This window comes from Ischnura elegans, chromosome 3 (genome assembly GCF_921293095.1).
Source record: "Ischnura elegans chromosome 3, ioIscEleg1.1, whole genome shotgun sequence".
Classification (NCBI taxonomy): domain Eukaryota; kingdom Metazoa; phylum Arthropoda; class Insecta; order Odonata; family Coenagrionidae; genus Ischnura; species Ischnura elegans.
Window position 1 is genome coordinate 105,476,260 of NC_060248.1, and position 19,142 is coordinate 105,495,401.

General features: G+C 39.6%; 1 protein-coding gene across 3 annotated transcripts in view; it reads right to left on the reverse strand.

The window, feature by feature from the left end:
• Window positions 1-19,142, reverse strand: part of LOC124156310 (influenza virus NS1A-binding protein homolog A-like) — a 156,919-nt gene that overhangs the window by 15,426 nt on the left and 122,351 nt on the right. The window contains exon 1 of one of the 3 annotated variants that reach the window (XM_046530781.1): window positions 387-461. The exons of the other annotated variants lie outside the window; for them this stretch is intronic. Within the exon in view, the coding sequence (XP_046386737.1) occupies window positions 387-435 (49 nt within the window). The 5' untranslated portion in view covers window positions 436-461. Of the gene's footprint in view, window positions 1-386; window positions 462-19,142 lie in introns of those variants that run through there. 3 annotated transcript variants of the gene reach the window in all.

Below are 19,142 nucleotides of genomic sequence, written 5' to 3' on the forward strand. Positions count from 1 at the left end.
CGTGAGGGATCATTGTCCTCAAGAAAACCGGCTGTGATCCACTTTTAGTCGATTTTTAAATCATTCTATGATTATGCTTAATTGATTATTTATCTCATCGGTATAATCCAATCCAATACCCTGGAAATAATAATTAATTTGGAGCATGCCATTGTCGCCTGAAAGGAGAAGCGACCGATATTCTGGTCCTCCCTAATATCTGTCTAGTGCGGACCGATATTTAGCGGAGCGCTAGGAAACGTAATACTTGAATATTGAGGCTCTCGTTGCTGCAAGATAACAAAAGTGACACGAGGCGAGTCCTGAACAGTATTGAACAAATGCAAGTATGACAGGTATAGATTTTACTCAATCAGAATTTAAAGATTCATTCAAGTTTAACGTACCGTTATCACCACCGCCCATTGGGTCTGCCATGCTTCTTAAAATTTTCATCTTTAATTTGCAGTATAAGTATTAAGGTAAAATCCGGCCAATTCTCCTAGCGTATGATTGGCGAGTAATCCTGGGGTTCACTTCAACTGTTACCAACAATGAAGGTAAAATAAATAAAAGGGTTGTGCGCAGTTCGTAGCAACGCATTTTTCTCTCCAAAAGGTCAGACGTAGTTTTTAGCGGATCGATGAACGGCGCGGGCGACTCAACTTCAATGGCTCGCTTTTCACCTTGAATTTTCGGTCATCCACTACGTTTCTCCGGAATTCACGAGTGAGTCAATGTAGACTCATAAACTAAGGAGAAGTTTCCCCTATAATATAAATTAATTGCAGAGGATGCTATGGGAAAGTAGGTGGCGTTCCGTAATGTCTTCGTGGTTTCTTAGAATGATTCAAATACTACTGACCATGGGTGTACTCAGCGAAGGGTAGGGGGAGGCAGCTGCCCCCCCCTACCCCCTACCCTACCCCCCATCTACCGATTTGATCGATAGATTTTTCTTCCTCATAGGAAAATCTACTAAAATTGGCAGAATATTAATTGTGTACACATGGTTTCGCTAGGTAGAGCCTCCTTTGCTTCCATAGCACTGGAGTGTTTTATCCCTATTTCCCGCCCTTCCATTCCTTTCCTTTCCCTGGAGGCGTCGGCGGGCTCCGATCGCGACGGCGCCTCTGTCCTTTTTCCTTCCTCTCCAGCCCCTCCCCGGGTGTCCTGGCGTATAAGCCTCGGGCTTGGTTCCGGGCCCCGGTGTGTTGTACCCTTGGCGGGGTTCGCCTTGAACCCTCGCAATTCCTGCCCCCCCCCCCCCTTAGAAGCAAAAGTCTTTAAGCAAAATCAGTACTGATTGAAACGAAAGTATTCAACAAATTTTCTTTAAACCCACGAAAAATTATATATTAAAACTATTTTTTCAAGGAAATAATCTCATAAATCTCATAGCTTGCCCCTCGCCCCTAGGCCATGGCTTGTCCCCCCAGTTTTGATCCTGGGTACGCCCTTGCTACTGACTAGGGGCGCAGCTAGGAATTAAGGCTGGGGGGGGGTGGGGGGAGGGGGGGTGTTAGGTGCAACCAATACCGGGGTGTGAGGGGGTATGGAATACCCACCAGGATAAGCGATAGGTGCAATATTAATAAATTGCAGAATTTTGAGTTAAATGGTTCAAAATGGTGAGTTTTACGGATTTATGAGGGATATTCTATTAATCCTTACACTATTCTATTAGTAATATCATTCCAATTAAGTTAAATGGATTAAATTTAAAAATTTCTGAGCTCTGGGAGGGGGGGGGTTTATCCCCCAAAACCCCCCTCGCTGCGCCACTGATACCGACTTCTTTGTTTTTCTAGTTGTCTCGTACTGAGGTATTCCATACGCCGCAGACACCCGGAAAATTAATTCGACTATATTAGCTGATATTACCCTCCCCGATATTAGGTCCTGGATTAAATACTGAAGTGGAGGTTATCCAGAGCTTTGCGCAACGAGAACGTATCTCCAGAATGTTTTTTACTCATCAGTATTCATCGAATGTACACGTTACACAATGCTCACGCCCGAACGCCGGGAACTCTAGGACAACTAGGTTTAGATCTGCGGGTATTTTATTGACTGAATTTCTACATTAGATCAAGCGGAATACATACAACATCTCATGAGAAGTGATAATTCCAGTTCTCTCGCTCGCTAGACCAAAATACATCATGCATGAATAGGTAAAGAGCTCCAGGCATGGGAGAGAAGAGCTTTTATAATATTGCGTCAATCTAGTTCCTCAACCAAGCGATTTAGTGGGTATACGAGCCAGCTTCCTAGAGCTATTTCCTTAAATGACATTTGAATTACGGATGAATTTGCTTTCGCCTAGTATTTGGGTTAAATGCTTCCCGTCCCCTGTTTAACGCATGCATAATTTTCTTTTTTCCAAAGCCTTTCTCCTGCGAAAATTTTTTTCTTGGGTAGGTTTACTGTGCTAAGCTCCACGTTAAATACCAGTAAAACTTCTCTCACTCTAGGGACTTGTAGCCATGCATTTGCGTATAAAGTCCCTTACCTCCTTTACAAGGACACAAAGACTATTTAACTAATAAAAATTAAAATTTGGTGGAGGTTCATGACCCCTGTGACTCCCCCTAAATCCGCCCCTAATTCAAGTGATTATGACCCCTACGGAGATATACCTAATCTATATGCGCCACTGTGTGGAATGCGAGAATTTGAGAACCCCATGTCAGTTTCAACACGAATTCATTCAGTGTTATTCATTTTTTTTGGCGAAAGTTCGTTCATTTTTGTGGGGAAATAAATGACCTTCAGCTTGTAGATAGAAACTCCCCATAAGTACAACCAGATTTGATGGATGGGTTGTGATATTAAAAATGTCATACACGTAAGCGTTTGATCTTGAATTGACTCATTTTCTCCGTCGTTTCCATCCCTAGTTTCTGGGAGTTTGCCAGTTCAGCAAATGACCGATGCGTCATCAAGGGGATGACAATTTTTACTGGTAAACGACGCGAAATAACGCGACAAATTTAGTTGGAGTTTCTCGGAATTTCACGTGTACAGGCGGTGTAGGAAGTTGAATTTGGATAGCCCGTGAATCCTTTGATTGCTTGACGATGCCTGTGATTAAACTCGTTGGCAGAGTCGCGTGTTTTTCCTTTATTCCTGCACAACTGTGGTACTGCCCATGGACAAACCTATACGCAATATACGACGTACTTTTCACGCGAGATTAATCTCACTTGGATTATTTTTTAGAAAAATATAGCTGGTTGGTTTAATCGTTTACTAATGAGCGTGGAAAGACTTACGAGTTTCTAAGTAAGGTCTTTATTTGGTCACACAGTTAATAGGGTTCATTTCAGTTTTAGGGAAAACATTTTCATTAGCGACGAAATTGAATATTCCTTTCTTGAGCATGGTGACAGAAATTCAAATCAAACAAGAAGGCACTTGAAATGGGTCCCCAAGATAGGTTTCATCGTAATATAGCCTAAGATATGTATGCTAGCCTTCAAAATGAATTTATTGGAATAGATTTATGCTAGAAATGAGAAGTTGTAAAATTAAGAGATATAGCGATGACTCATAAGTATTACGAAAACAGAAAAATACCAAACCAATTTCAGGTATAAAGATTGTCCCGGAAATATTATGGTAGAAACGGATTAACTATTAGAAATGAGTCAGTAGGATTTTATATTTGTGCCCTTACGACTTGTTGCGAAAAATGACCGAGAGTGGTCATTTTGATGAAAATTCTAAATACAATGACCAAGTTTTAAAAAATTTGGATTTTGGAAACATCGACGTAAGTGAAATAATTTGAGCGATGCTTAAAACTGAGGTAAAACTGAAGACCCATGGGTTGACGACATTTGATTCCGGCGTGGAATTCCATTATCCCTGTCAAGAACCCTGCAACAGCTTTGTTATTGTAGGGTTCTTAGTCCTTTTCGAAGTCAGCGGTTCATGGTATTCATGATTCAGATTGAGAGGAACTTCACTCTTCCCGAAGGATGTCTAAGTTTCTCCATTAAAATTCAGAAACCTCGAATTGAATTGAGCAGGGCATGCCCTATCAGTCACTCGAATTTGAGCCGGTTTGGTTGAAAATTCAATGCCAAACAAATTTGGCGACCATAGAGAAAAATCAAACCCATTCTAATTCCGTGGTTGTCCTCTATTTGAAAGAAAACCGACTCTTTCAAGCCTCGCGAATATTTGGGCCCGGTTATTTACTCTGTCTGTGGAGAAGGGCTGGAGAAATCAAAGAGAAGTAAATCTCCGATGGACACGCTAGTAGAAACGACAAAATGCAACTAATAGGTTTTCAGTGTGATTCAAGTAGACGCACTCTATTACGGCAGTATATTAGGGGGGGGGTTCCTAAATGAATTGAGGAAAATAATGAAAAAAGATAAGAATTAGAGTCTGATTTGCTGAATGAGTAATATGCAAGAGCATTAACACGTTATGTAGTGATGCGTCGTCGTGTAAATTATTATAAATATTATCATACTGACGAGAAGTGGCAGCTGATTCAGCATTGCTATGAAAAGAATATTATGCGATAGTGAAAGTTTAAATATGTTTTGACAGGATAGGAAGGTATGATATCGTAGGATAACAATTTTTGACTGGAAAGTTTTATTTTCACCTGCTCATGCCATCAATATATTCAAATGGATTAAAATATAACTTTCGTAAAAGCAAAATCATACATTAAGCTGTCCTAAGAAAACTAGACGTGATAGAAATAATCTAAGCGCAGGTTCGGAATCAGCGCGAAAAATACATATAAGACCACATAAAATAGTCTCTAGGACAAAATATATGTTGACCAGTGTTATTAGAAAGTATTTACATACAAAATATTATTCGACGCTCTTGTTTAAAATGAGTTATCTTACATTGATCTTGCTCTCTCCCCACTATTATCTTATTACGCTCACTACCATCTATCCATCTTATGTCACTGTTAAGAATCGCAATTCCGTACTCGTGAGAGAGGCAAAACTGGAGGGCCAAAATCACATCCTTGAATTTCACGATGAATTCCTGAAGTGTTATGACAGGTTCTCGCTCGTCACCGAGGTTACGCCCTGTATTGGAGCCTGACCTATGTTTAGAGTTGATAATGGTACTCCTCTCAGAGACGAATATAAAGGGTGGTGGCCCAGCCCTTCTCCCCCGAAATGAGGGTCTATCGATGCCACAGCACCCGATGCAATGTACCTGCACTTGGCGACTCATTCTATTTCCCCTCCTCGTATAGGTGCTGATTATACTCGAGGCTTGCACCCTGGCGCGGCGCGCGGAGCAGGGCGCTGGTCCGTGGGGTGCAGAGAGGAAGAGATCGTGTTTATTTTCAGAAGGGGTCGCAGCCGGCGAAAGTGCAAGTCAAGAAGTGCAGTCTCCTTTTGCTGTCTCGAAAATGCGCCGTTGCTCGACGAAGCACGCAAGTTATTACGGAATTATTTCCCTATGCACGCAAGCAGCTCAAAAAAAAGCCAGCGTATGAGAAAAAAAGGGGTGACATTAGCTATATATTTTGGGTTTTGCTGCCACGTCGGAAAGGAGAGTAATAACAGTAAATTCCTCGAAGAATTACACTCTTTGTAATTGCAACTCTCAGTTTCCAGGTTGTCTGTGGCTAACCCATACTTTATCCCGAATTACTTGCTACCTTTTCTTTCATTGGGAGGTGGAGAGCGCTTTCAAGTCATGAATTGCCGGATTTAATGGTTCCACATCAGGTGTGGGATAAGTTTGTTTTCCAGATGTAGCTGTTTGGCTTAATCGCTTACGGTATGGAAAGGCTTACTCGTTTTTACTCTCGGTCGATAATTGGTCTCAAAGCAAACAGTGTTAATTTCAGTTTTTGGGAAAACTTTTTCATTTGCGACTGAGTTGAGTGCTTCGTTCCTGAGCAAGGTCACACAAATTTAAATCCAACAAGAAGGCACTTAATTTAATTAGGTCCGCACGATAGGTTTTGTCGTAATTTTACAGTAAAATGCACATGCTTTCCTTCTAAATAAATTTATTGGGATAAAGTTTCGCGGCGAAAATCTTCTTTTGATGGTCTTTTTTTTTAAGTAATACCACTAATCACAAAGCGGAATATAGGTGCGCAAATCTCATTCATTCATTTGGCAGATTATTTAACCATATGTCTAGGTACATATGGATCGAGATATAACTTCACACGAGAAAAATTATTGATGCACCGTTTTCACCCAAACCTTCCATGACTTTATCTTCCTTTCCGTATTATAGACTATAACTGCCTTTCCCTTACAACCCGAAGCGAAATGCTTGACTGTATCACCGTTAGATCTATTAAGAAATGCTAAATAAGAGGTAATCTGTTTTCATTCATTAAAAAAATATTGTGCACGGGAAAACTGAAAACCTAAGGTTTGCATTATTTATTATTCCCATGAATTATAATTAAAATATCCGTTTATCCTTACGCGTGACTCAATTTTTTCACTACTTCACGTTTTAGTTTTGCATTAAATGCGCAAAACGACGGTAATATCAAGATTATGTGTTCTATGGCTGTGATGTTATGCCACGTTTTCCTCATTCACGATATAGAAAATTCATCATATATAGAATGTGAATATGAAAGATTATACTCCGTCGAAGATTGCTAAAAAAGAGACTAAGAAAAATCCTATAAAAACTATTTCTCTATCATCTAAAAGAAGTAGAAGACAAAAAATGAATTCCAATGGTCTGTCTTATCATTCATTCTCATGCAATGTACTCATGTGTCTGCAAATTCAACGCACAGACTGTATGAAAATGGAGATACATCCAACCTGCTTCAATGGAAGCCTAGGCAGCACATCGCTTCATGGGGTTGTGGTTGAGTCTGGGCGGTCAATGAAACCACCTAATGGTCAACTATCAAAGCGAATCTAGTTCTATACTCGTGGACAACGTGCGGTTAATTGTCGGCCACCATGATGGAATACGAGACAGCAAAAATAGTTTTCCTCCTATGTAACCTCGTTACACTCACTTTCCAAGGCGCTTACAGTAATCTCTTCTTTCGGAATAGCAATTTTAATTGCCGTTGACAGTGGCAGTCTTCAATAAAGAGGCCAAAGGAAGAGATAATGGAAGAAAAAAAGCTTAGCTTAGAGCGCAGTCCTTGGCAAGCGAGAATGTCAATGGATTGCTATAACTGTGCTACCGAGTCTGTTTCATGCTTTCAGTTTACTCCACTGCCATTACTGGTAACAGCGTTGTGGGCTCAAAATGTTAATTTTCTTACTTTGGTATATTTTGTGTTATCAATATGCCCTATTCTAAAGCAAGATGAGGATTTCTTATTAAAAGCTCTTAGTAAAATTATATGTACTATAGCGGTAAAGTTGCATTCATGGGGCACTTGAAAGCTTGTAATGAGGTAATAAACGTGGTAATTTCGTCAGCAAACAGTTTAAGATGTGTACTCCAAGAATTATGGGGTAAAAGTTCTTTGGAAGAATGGAGCACTTTTCAATCCCTTAACGGAACTTACTTTCTGGGCAGTCCTCGGACGGAACGATTTCAAAATGCCATCAACAGGTGCATCGACCGAGGTCCGAACTAGAGCGATGCGATGGAGTTTAGCCACGTACGCCGCGACGAAATAGCATTCATTTGGCACTGGTGCCGCCTTTCTGGACTCAAAGGGATTAGAATATTTTTGGGAGGGGTTTCATAGCGTCCTTCTGCCCTTTCCTGGCTACTGCACTGCTCTAAATGTTGACGTCTCAATTAAACCGCGTCAGGGGTCAGTGCCACTATGTCCTGAATTGTATATACCCCTACAAACGTAATTATTTCAAAATCTATTGCTATGAACCATATCCTCTGTTCTGTGGGTACATATATTGAAGCAGTACTCATTTTAGCTTTTTCAATCGTTATGGGGAGCAATATATCCGAGAAAGCTGCTATTCATACCAAAATAGATACTTCTGAAAATGACCCGCCCGAAAATATCTGGGTAGGGGTAGATAATTGTCCCCTATATCTCACCTAATACTGTTTGAATAGATTAAATATTCAACCAGTGAACTCTACCCAATTAATTATCAGTGATTAGCAAATAACGACGAATAATTAAGATACCCATACCAATTTGGCTGTTCGTCTTGCGACCCAAGGGCGTACCCAGGATCATAACTAGGGGGGGGGGGGGAGGCAAGCCATGGTGTAGGATGGGGGGCAAGCCATGGGATTAATGAGATTATTTCCTTGAAAAAATAGTTTTATTTTAGTTACATATCTTATACTAATATATATTATTTTCCGTGGGTTTAGAGAAAATTTGTCGAATACTTTCGTTTCAATTCGGTACTGATTTTGCTTATAGACTTTTGCTTCTAGGGGGGAGGGGCAGCTGCCCCCCCCTGCCCCTCGCTGGGCACGCCCATGTTGCGACCTCGAACACTGAAAGCTCGGAATGATCGGCTTCTGGCTTTTTCCCGCAATAGTGTCCAAGCTTATGCTTCAACATTATTTTAAGAATTATGATATTTCTGTTTATAAATGCACTTATGAGTTCCTTGTTTTCCTTTCTATCCTTCACACGTGATACCCTTAGTCACGAGCGTTGCATATTCGCTAGAGATTTTAATACATATAGAGATGGCTAGAAAATGGAAATGGAAAACTGTAATAATAGGAAATATTTATTTCATTTTTTATTTTTTTTCAATTACACCCGAAGCAGCAAAATGTAGCCTTTACATCGGGAGTTTAAACAATCAACAACAGACGATCACATACACCCATGTCCTGGAAGGGGAAACCTATCCAGGCGGGATTCGAACCCGCGACCTCCGGAATGTTAGGCGAGGATTTATTTCCGCCGCCACCGACGCCGAATTTTCACTTTTTAGAGAGGAACCTTTTCCGAAACAAAATGTAAACAAAGTAGACGATAGGCGAAAAATTCCTTGTAATAGGGTAGTTTCCTTCATCAAAGAAAATGAAAGGCATTGATTGCATTCGTTACCCACCATTAGTGTATTCATAATATAAAAATTATTTGGTTTTAGAAATACCGGTTTAGACGAACGGCAAGGGTCAATTTTTATCCTCATTTGAAAAGGGCCAGATTGGCGCCCATGCAATGCCACTCCACGTGACGTCACAGGGACCTAGTTTCTATACGAGAAGATAGGAGTTATACATCGTTTGAGGTTACCAATGCATGCATGAGGCGCAGAGCTCAGGGAAACATGTCTTAATAATCACTTATTAAAACTGGCTAAGGTCGGAAAGTTTTCTTCATTTGATAAGGTATTAATAATCCTTATTTAAGCCAAGCGCTACCAGCCAGCAGGGTACTCAGCTACCCGCTAGCAGCCTGCGTCGTATCAGCGCTCAACTCGCCTCAAGGTCACCTCACAGGGCGGCAGCGGGAACGAGAAATACGTCACACGGAGAGATTTCCCGGCATTCATACTTACGCGTCGCGTTTTCGCGCGCTTGAAAATTTTCACTTTTCATTTAATCGCGAAAAATAGATATCGTCATTTAAAAATCTAAAAGCGTGAAATACGTACTCCAGGAGTAATAATCTTTCGATTTAGGCAATAAAAAAATAATAGGAAACCACCCTATTCTGTGGCCTACGAGAGTAATCTAATCCCCCTCTGAAATGGAGCTCACAATCAGCGGCGGTTAGAGGAGTCAACTCAGCTTAGGAGGACAGACTTGAAGTGAGTCGGGATAATCGGAATCTTTGCGTGCGTGCGCATGGAATGTACGACTCGTTGTCATGGAAACCCAGGGTCTCATGGGAGTTGTAACAACTGCGCAGAGGGCGCACCACCTCGATCCACTGATGGCGCCGCATCGAGCCTTGGGCGGGGCGGCCGATAATACCCCCTCTTACCTCTTCCCCCCCCCCCCTGAAAACTGTACCCCTCCACCCCCTTCCACCCCCATCCACTCGGAAGGGGGGTCACCGCTTTGTTAGGGGCGTCGCTGAGATTTGAAACTTTTAACCCCTCTCCCCTGATATCTACATCTACTTACGTAGTACTCACCGCGACGAGTGGTGGCGCTCGGACGCCATTCATGAAAACGGATAAGGACGTTATAAGGCAGAGTATTGATGTGGGCCGGATTATGGGTGGGGCATTCGTGGGTGGAGTTTCGTGGGGGAGCAGGGGGAGCCTTTCCCCACAACTTAAATGGTAATTTGTCCGAAAAAAGTACGAAATCTGTACATTCAATTACAATGAAAACAAAAACATCGAAAGTTTAAATAAATTTTAATCTTAGACTACTTAAAATGCTGTTTTCAGAGGATGATTTAAATAAATTTTCCCGGGGACCCCCGTTTCACTGTAGCCCCTAAAATCCCAGCAGGATTGCTGATTCTCCACCCACTCCTAACATAAAACTCTAAACTTCGCCCATGGGCATTCAAGAAAGGGATTTACCCTTAGTTTGGGGGAAACAGCTAGGGCCCTTGTAATTTTATGAGCGATAGTAGGAAACAGCATTTGTTTGATAAGGTGTTGGTAATTCTTTGCTTGCAATTTGGGGTAAACAAATAGACGGTAAAAATGACATGCTTCATACTTTTTTGAAGTAATAATTTGCCACGCGCGATAGATATTCACTAATATATTTTTAAGAAGGTATGCCAAGGTAATGATGAAGGCGAAATGAATACCAAGAAATCAACGATTTTAATTTTTCTGGTGAATAATTCTGATGAATATTTCTCTGGTTTTCAGCCAGGTTAATGCTTTTATACAAGCCGACGTTTCGGGAGACTACTTGTCTCCCATCCTCAAGGCTGTGTTACTTTATGGAAGTCCAATTTCACTCAATCGAAATAGAATAAAATTAATTTAATTATGTGTGAAATTGGAACTCCATAAAGTAACACAGCCTTGAGGATGGGAGACAAGTCGTCTCCCGAAACGTCGGCTTGTATAAAAGCATTAACCTGGCTGAAAACCCGAGAAATATTCGTCAGAATACCAAGAAGGTTGGTTTCCTGGGGAAATACCCAAACATATTTAAGATATACTTAATGAGACATGAAAGGAGCAATATTTTTTTAACGTTTAGGGGATACGCTTATAATAGGAGAATTCCGGAAACCGATTGTATTCAAAAGGACTCGCTATGTACTCACTTGAAAAAATATCATTCGTGAAATAAATGGAATTAATAAGGTAATGGCATGGTATTCCTGTGGGTCGAGCATAGAAGGTAGGAAATTGATCGATAGATATTTACCCATGGCCGGTAAATACTGGAGTTATTTGTGATATGAGATGTACTCCGAGCAGCATTTCATCGAGTTGTAGGTGAGACAGCGATTACAAAAGGATTTCAATAAGTTGATCGTTTTCATAGGACTAGTGCCTTACATTTTTTAAACAAAAATATGTTATCAGAAATGACTTCTTTTACTTCTATGACTTTAAGAATGTTATGCAGAGGTGTTGAATATCCAGTGTGTGGGAAATTGAGAAATTTGTTTTTAGGAATGACCAAAGTGAAAGAAAAAAATAGGAAATTAGGTTTAAATCGGCTCTAGTTCTTATCAGTATATTTTCAAGATTCAAGTGATAGCAAAGACCTCTACAGGACATAAAATTACAATGGATGGATTGTTTTTTCAAGGACTCATTTTCAAGATTTTAGAATAAAAAATGTCATTCATGGCCGACAACCCTCGATATGATGTAAGAATATCGTACTAAAGTATTGGTGAGGGCCCAGTAACTAACCAGTGCTAATAATATTAACCCATTAACCTTTCAAAGCAAAATTATTCTTTTACTTTTATGGTTTTCCTGCTCTTCCCTTGCTACATAAGAGTCGGTTCCGCAGCAATTGCTTTGCACGTCTTTTCCTTACGAGCGTGGGAATACCCCGGCGTGCAGCTTCTACTACAGTAATTGCGAAACACTGAAGCTAGAACTTATTTTTACTCAAGGAACTTTCTTTTTGTCTGTGAAGACTTGATGTGCCTGAACGAACGCAATTGGTTTTATTTTGTATTTCTATTGAATAATCTTTAAATTAAGATCAACTGCGCACTTATACATCAGCCCATTATGATCAGAAAATATTAGGGCTAGAAAATATCTCTAAGGCTTTGGGGGGGATACATCTCCTTATCCCCCCATAGTTACGCTAATGGGTGATTTGGATTATTGAAATGTTTAGGAAGCTGAAATATGAGTAACACGAACACGGACGACAGTTACTGAGTAAATAATTTACTCAGGGATCTGTGACAATTTGGAGGCAAAGGTTATCAAATAAATAAATGAAGGTATTCATGGCAATATTTACTGAAAACTGGAACGAAGATTTTCGCACCTCTATACACAGAAAATGGTGGAAAACTCGTATAGTACGGTGAAATTATATTATAAAGGCGCTGACGCCCAGTGTGCCGATTCTTAAGGCGTAATTGAGATGCCTCAAGACAGGGAACGTGTCGTCTTATACACTAACCTACGCTCCTGCAAGAGTTAACGATTGCTCAGCAAGGATTCATAAGTTTAACGAACAGAAGTAAGCTACGGAATGCCCGAATTTTAGAGTATGAATAGGGATCTTTCCCAGGGAATAAATATAAATTACTAGTTTTCTTTATAACGGAGACTCCATGAGATTAAAATATTCGGGCTAGCTTAATGGCACCGTGGGTAATGGTGAGTGGATTATGAAAATGAAGGTCGAATGGTAGGCACATGTCTGGTACGATGTGGAAACTTGTGGTCGCTTCAGTAGACGTAGCGACCCTGTCTCACAGCGCGCTGTCATCACCCATTTTTTCTCTGCTATCACTTCTCATCTCGTGACTACTACCTCCTCTTATTGATAGTGTTTGCGGCGTCATTTCCACCGTATCACCCCATCATGCCTTTAGGATGAAAGGCCAATGGGGATGACGCATGCTTCAAGTGGATCAGAAGGCAAGAGTCGTAAGGCTTCCTCCTTCCAACCCTGGGGCCGACGTCATTAATGATCCTGTGACGCAAAGACACGGAATATTTCCGCTGCCTGGATTCAGTCACTGGGGTTAATTTTTGTTTGCTTGTCTTCATCGCATTCATCAATGCACCCTGAGATCGAAAATATATTTCTTCTATTCATGAAATTTATCATTAGATTTATGAACTGGATAGGATGGAATAGATGAAGACAGTGATTTTTGGCTTAATGTGTGGTATTCCAATACATTAGTAAATTAAAAGTCACCAGAAATTTCCCACAAATACTTCAACTCCACTTCACGACCTACTTCAATACATTTTGTGCCATCTTATATTGTTTTATCTTATGATACGCAATGCATTGAAACCAATCGTAATGTGAAAGTAAAATATTTTTGGAAAATTTCCAGTAATTTCTAATTGAACGATCCAATTTGATAGTTAGATTTATATACCAGGTAGGACGTAATTGATTTTACCGCATTTCTTTAGAAGTAATTTTTCGTTAAGTTTTTTGTTTATTCATGTAATATTTTATGCCGAAAAATTGCATTTCATACGGATTGATTCCTTTTGATGGATTTTATTTAAAACTTATGGGATGGAAAGTTTTTATCGACTGCCACAGGCAGAACTTTTCGATCGTTCAACCGAGACACCTTATCAACTCTTACAGACTTTCCTCTTGACTCATCAAGGTAATCATTATACGTTTTGGGCAGAGTTTTAACAGTTATGATATATCTAACAAACAAATAAATATCTAACACTTGTATTTTCACCTTCAATGCAACGTTCTGCCCTCTATGAGCCATGATGACCGGAATTTCAGGGAACTGGCGAATTACGACGAAAAAAATCCAGCATTTGCGTATCCAAATTTTCCTTGATCCCAATGATAGTAATGAGAGAGTATTATTATCACTGCATCCACAAACGCAGTTTCTGGTTGGGTCAATAGCCATAGAGGTCTAAAGTTCATCAGCACCATATTCAGGAAAATGTATATTTCAGAAGTGTGGGAGTCTCCTGCCTTTGAATGAACAACTCGCCCACTAAAATGATTCTCATGGGGTTAGATGGGCGGAAATAAACTTAATGCCCGCGCCAGGTCGTTACGAAGCGAATGTGCATGCTGGGGCTACGGGTCGCCGAGTTTATTCCTTTTTGCACCCATTCCAGCGAAACATTTTAAATGCCGCATTAATAATAGTTCTTCATATTCTAACCCACAAGGGTAAGTGATGTATACAGATAAAAATAATTGTTTAGCTTGTTATTTGGGCATTGTTATCTTATTACCTTCTTTTCAAGTGGCCTAAGAAACATATTTATTGAAAAATATGTACCTCTATTTTAGATGAATACGAACACTGGAACCATTTTTATCTATTATATTTAAGAATCAAATTATTCCCACTTAAATATTTGATTTCGCATTTTGCTTATCTTACTTCTTAAAAGAAAATATCGCACGAATTAAGCGACTTATAACATGTATTTGAAATAAACAATATGATGGCATGAAAATTTTGAAAATCTATCGGAAACGAATTTTAGTAAACGTTTAAAAACGTTTTTTCCTGCTAGTTGTTCATGTATTTAAGGACGAGATATACTAAAATTATATAATTTGTTTTGCTCTACCTATATGGTTACAGTTAGCATCCAGAATCATTCGTAAATTTCTTTTGGCCATTAGAAACGAAAAATAAAGAATATTTGCTGCGATGAAAGACAATTTAATCAATAATCGAGGAAAATAAACCACTGAAATCATTTGTCTATAAACCATCTAGTGGTGATACGAAATGTTAAGGGCTATATGGCTACAGTATAAGGGGTAAATGGTATTTTTGTATATTAATCAGCGGCGGGAAATTTCATGTTTCCGAGCAGCGCGAAATTCGTTGGGGAAAATTCCAGCCTCAGCAGATGAGACAATTCTCATTTTGCCTAATGCAGTGGGTGGGTGGAGAGATAGAGGGATGAAAGTGACTTTGGTCTTATACTCAATGCTACAATCAAGCGATGTGTCGAGGCTGAAATATTCATCTTATGGTTCAATTTTTCGCACTCTGATTGCTCCGTTGGTGAGAGGTTAATTATCACACAGTTTCAGTGCCACCATGATGTCAGCGAAGAGGTTTATGGGATTTACACCGCGTGCATCCATATCTGTAGGTGACAATTTCACCGACATTGCGACTGGCTTCTTCGGGTCACTGAAGTGCAGAGTGGTGGAATATACCGTATTTTTTACACATCATCTGAGGCAGACATCTTCTCATTGGTCTGCCTCTGAGAATGTGTAAAAAAGATGGTAGATACCACCATTCTGCACTCCAGTGACCTTAAGAAGCCAGTTGCAATTGTCGAAACTGTAGTCTACATAGATGGATACACGCGGTGTAAAACCCGTAACTCTCTCCGCTAAATGTTTACCACACCGTGAAAGGCTCTACAAGGCATCCTTCATGATGTGTCTGGGTGCTTGTGTGAGGTCTCTCATTAGGGTGGGCAGAAATATGACTTTTTTCTGGACCTAATTTTCCCTGTACGGGGAAATTTGTACACTTATATGTACAGGGTCTCAAATGCGAATTTAAAAAAATCGCATAATATCAACCACTGCCGCCCGAGCCCCTAAAGTTTGAAAATTTGCGAAAATTCAGGCTGAATTCGGAGACAAGCAACTTTGGAGAAGAGATTACAGCAACTGAGCCCATGGGCGTACCCAGGATCAAAACTAGGGGGGGAGGGCCAGCCATGATCGTTAAAGTTCTAACATTTTAGCTCGGAGAAGGTGAATAAAACCAACATTTTACGACAGTTTTAGTAACATTTTATCATTAGTTTTTAAAATTATTTGCTTAAAAAATTTATCATTTTTATTATAGTTACATGTCTTATGCTAATTTCATTTTTCGTGGGTTTAAAGAAAATGTACTCAAAACTTTCGTTTCAATCCAGTCCTGATTTTTCTTAAAACATTTCGCGATTTTTGCTTTTTTTTTGGGGGGGGGGGGGGGGGAGGGCAGCCCCTCCTGCCCCTCAATGGGCACGCCCATGACTGAGCCCATTTTGGAAATAACTAATGATGATTACAACTTTCAGCATTATATTAACTGACAAGTTGTGAGTTGAAAGTTTATCTAAGGAATTCTTTGGTTTTGCAATGGGTGAGAATGGCCGACACATTATTAGTGTTGGCAACCCGCATTTTATCAAAATTGTCGGGCTGCGTGTGGCATCACTTCGCATTTTGCCCTTTGGAAGCTGAATACGAACGGTCATCTGGAGGAATTTTGGCCCAGAGACGTATAAATATTCATAGTAGTATTTTTTGCCATTTGAATTGAATAATGCTTAGGACTTAGATCATGCATCAGTCGGCAGGCAGCGGAACTGGCTTCAATCCTGAACTAGTTTGGGTTTTATTTCCATAGAATAGAAGGAATTTTGAATATTAACTGGTTATATATGTAATTAAATTGCATTATAATATGATTTTTCCTTGCAGAAATGTTGTTTTTTATTTTTCATAATAAAATAAATTTACAGGTTTTAATCAAGGAACACTTTAATACAGTATACTAATAGACAGTGGCGTAACTAGACATATGCTTTGGGTGGCATGGCCTAGGGTGGCGATCCCCCTCCAAACAACAGGGGTCCGGGAAAACTTTTGAAAAACGACATGTCTGGAAATACATTTCACACCATTTTGGCGCTTAAAAGTTAACTTGACGCAGATGCAGTTATTATATGTCAAAAGAAGACTATAGTTTTAAATACTTTTCTATTTCTATTGGATATAAAGAAATTCCACAAAATCGAGCCGGATACGATTTTATATTTTTTTATTTGTTTGAGGCTTTAGAGGGGGATCCATCCCCTCATTCCCCATAGTTACGCCACTGCCAATAGATATTATGTGTGAGGTATCTTTGATCCAACTCATGATTTAGAATTAGATTTGTCAGCTTTAATAAAATTGGACCAAAGTTACCCCAATTCAAGATTACTTTGGCCCGAATTTTGAAAAAAAAAATCCTGGTTGTTAAAATAGTTCGAGGTTCAGAAACGGCCTTAACTTGAAGGTAGGTACCGATATGATCTGTCAATAATTTTAACCACTTCATATGCACCGTTTATTAATTATAAAATTAAATAAGTTGATTTGTTTCAAAGGATACATGAAAAGTCGGGCCAGATTTACCCTAATTGACGGTAATTATGGCATAAGGAATCCTTATGGCATAAGGAATCCTTAAGCTATAATTACGCTGTTTTTTATGTGAAGCTTGGTGCACCCCCACGATGCAATGTAGAGGTAGCGTATAATTTCGTGCCCTTGTCGCCCTCACGGCTTTGTACTGCGTTGGCCATGGAGAAAAATGCATTCTTAGTGCTTAGCCTCGTTTTTATGACCCATCTTTTACGGCTAAATCGATCCTCGGACGAAAGCCCGGGATGGGAGGGGAGTAGTGGAGAAATTTTCCCCAGCGCGGCGCTCAGTATAAAAAAAAGTCACTTGTCCTCTCCATTTTTTTCTGACGTTGACGAGGATTTTATAGTGGAGGAATGAACTTAGTTCCCACGAAATGTTTTGTGACTTCCTTCATGAACTGCGCACATAATGCGATGCCTACTCTTTGCTCGATATTGCCTCAATAATTTAAAATATTGGGGGTCGTACGATCTACGGCCGTACCCTATGTGTAGGCAACCTCCGCGCTAATATCGGTCACTCAATACTGGTTTAATATAGTATTTACTAGCGGAGAAATCAAATGCGGAGGACTTCGAAACTACAGGAGAATGATGAGGATCTAATGGATCGACCAAATTAGTAATGAGGAAGACCTAAGAAGAGTAGGAGAGAAGAGAAGACACATGAATACCTTAATAAGAAGACGGAACAATCTTATAGGCCACATCTTGAATCATGATGGCCTGATGAAGACTATCGTCGAGGGACAAGTGGATGGCAAGAATGGAAAAGGAAGACCGCGAATGAAATATATGGAACTGGTCAAGAAGGATGTGAAAGATAATAAAAACATGGGTGTGAAAAGATTAGCTGATGGGAGAATTGAACGGAGAGCTGTGTCAAACCTGGTCCTCTTAAACCTTGAACTGGTTTATTGCATTTATAGTTTATAGATAGTTAATAGTATCAAACTGAATCAATAAAATTCGTTACTATGTACGATGCATTGAAGAAATGAAAGCGGAAAATTAGGGAGCTATTTCTTTTAGGATTTCTCTTCCTACTACAGGAAGATGTTGATAGTGCCAGGATAGACTGGATCGAATTCTTTAGTTTTAATCATAAGAGAATGTAAAAGAAATGACATTAATATGACAAGGGCCTAAAATTTTCTCTTAAATACAATATATAACATTGGCTTTTTACTACACGAACTATTTTGAAGTTCATAAATAGTTTATAAAACATATTAAACACGTTAAAATGAGTTACACACACTATTTAACATCAGCGAATCTCACAGATAGGCACTCTTCTGGTGGGGAATATTAAAGCTTACCATTCAGTAGCCGTAAAATCGGTAGAGACTCTGCTTCAATTAATTACAGTTTTTAGTGGAAGGTGTAGAAATTATTTCTTAATTGAAAATGAAAGTAAAATAAAACTTACTTAAAAAATCGCCTTCAAACGAAGATGGATACTGTTTGAGTCAAAAATCTTCATAGTTTTAACTGTCACTAAAAGCCAAAAGCAATCATTCCGCCGATTCGAGTGGTAACTTAAATAATTTCCCATAAATTCCAACGCCTAAACCTCTTCTTAGTGCACTGGACTTCACTCGGCAGCATAGAGAACTGCACCAGTTAGGTCGGAAATGTGTGATTCGATTGTGGCGTGTTTCCGACTGTTTTGCTGTTCTCGTTGTGGCAGAGGATGACATCTGCTTATCTACACTTGGATTTCATCATCGCATTAGGAAAAGAGGGAAGGGAACACAATATAACTTTCACCATCGTGCATATAGTTCACGGTATCCATATTTTCCGATACCATTCTGAGAAATTGAAATTCTTCGATATTTACCCATTGTAAAAAACCTGATCCGTCGAACAACAATGAAAATCAAAGCATCCGAAGTCAGCTGATTATTTCGCTGATATCATGTTTTGTAGGAGTTTTGAGGGACCAAGAATTATTGAAATTAACTG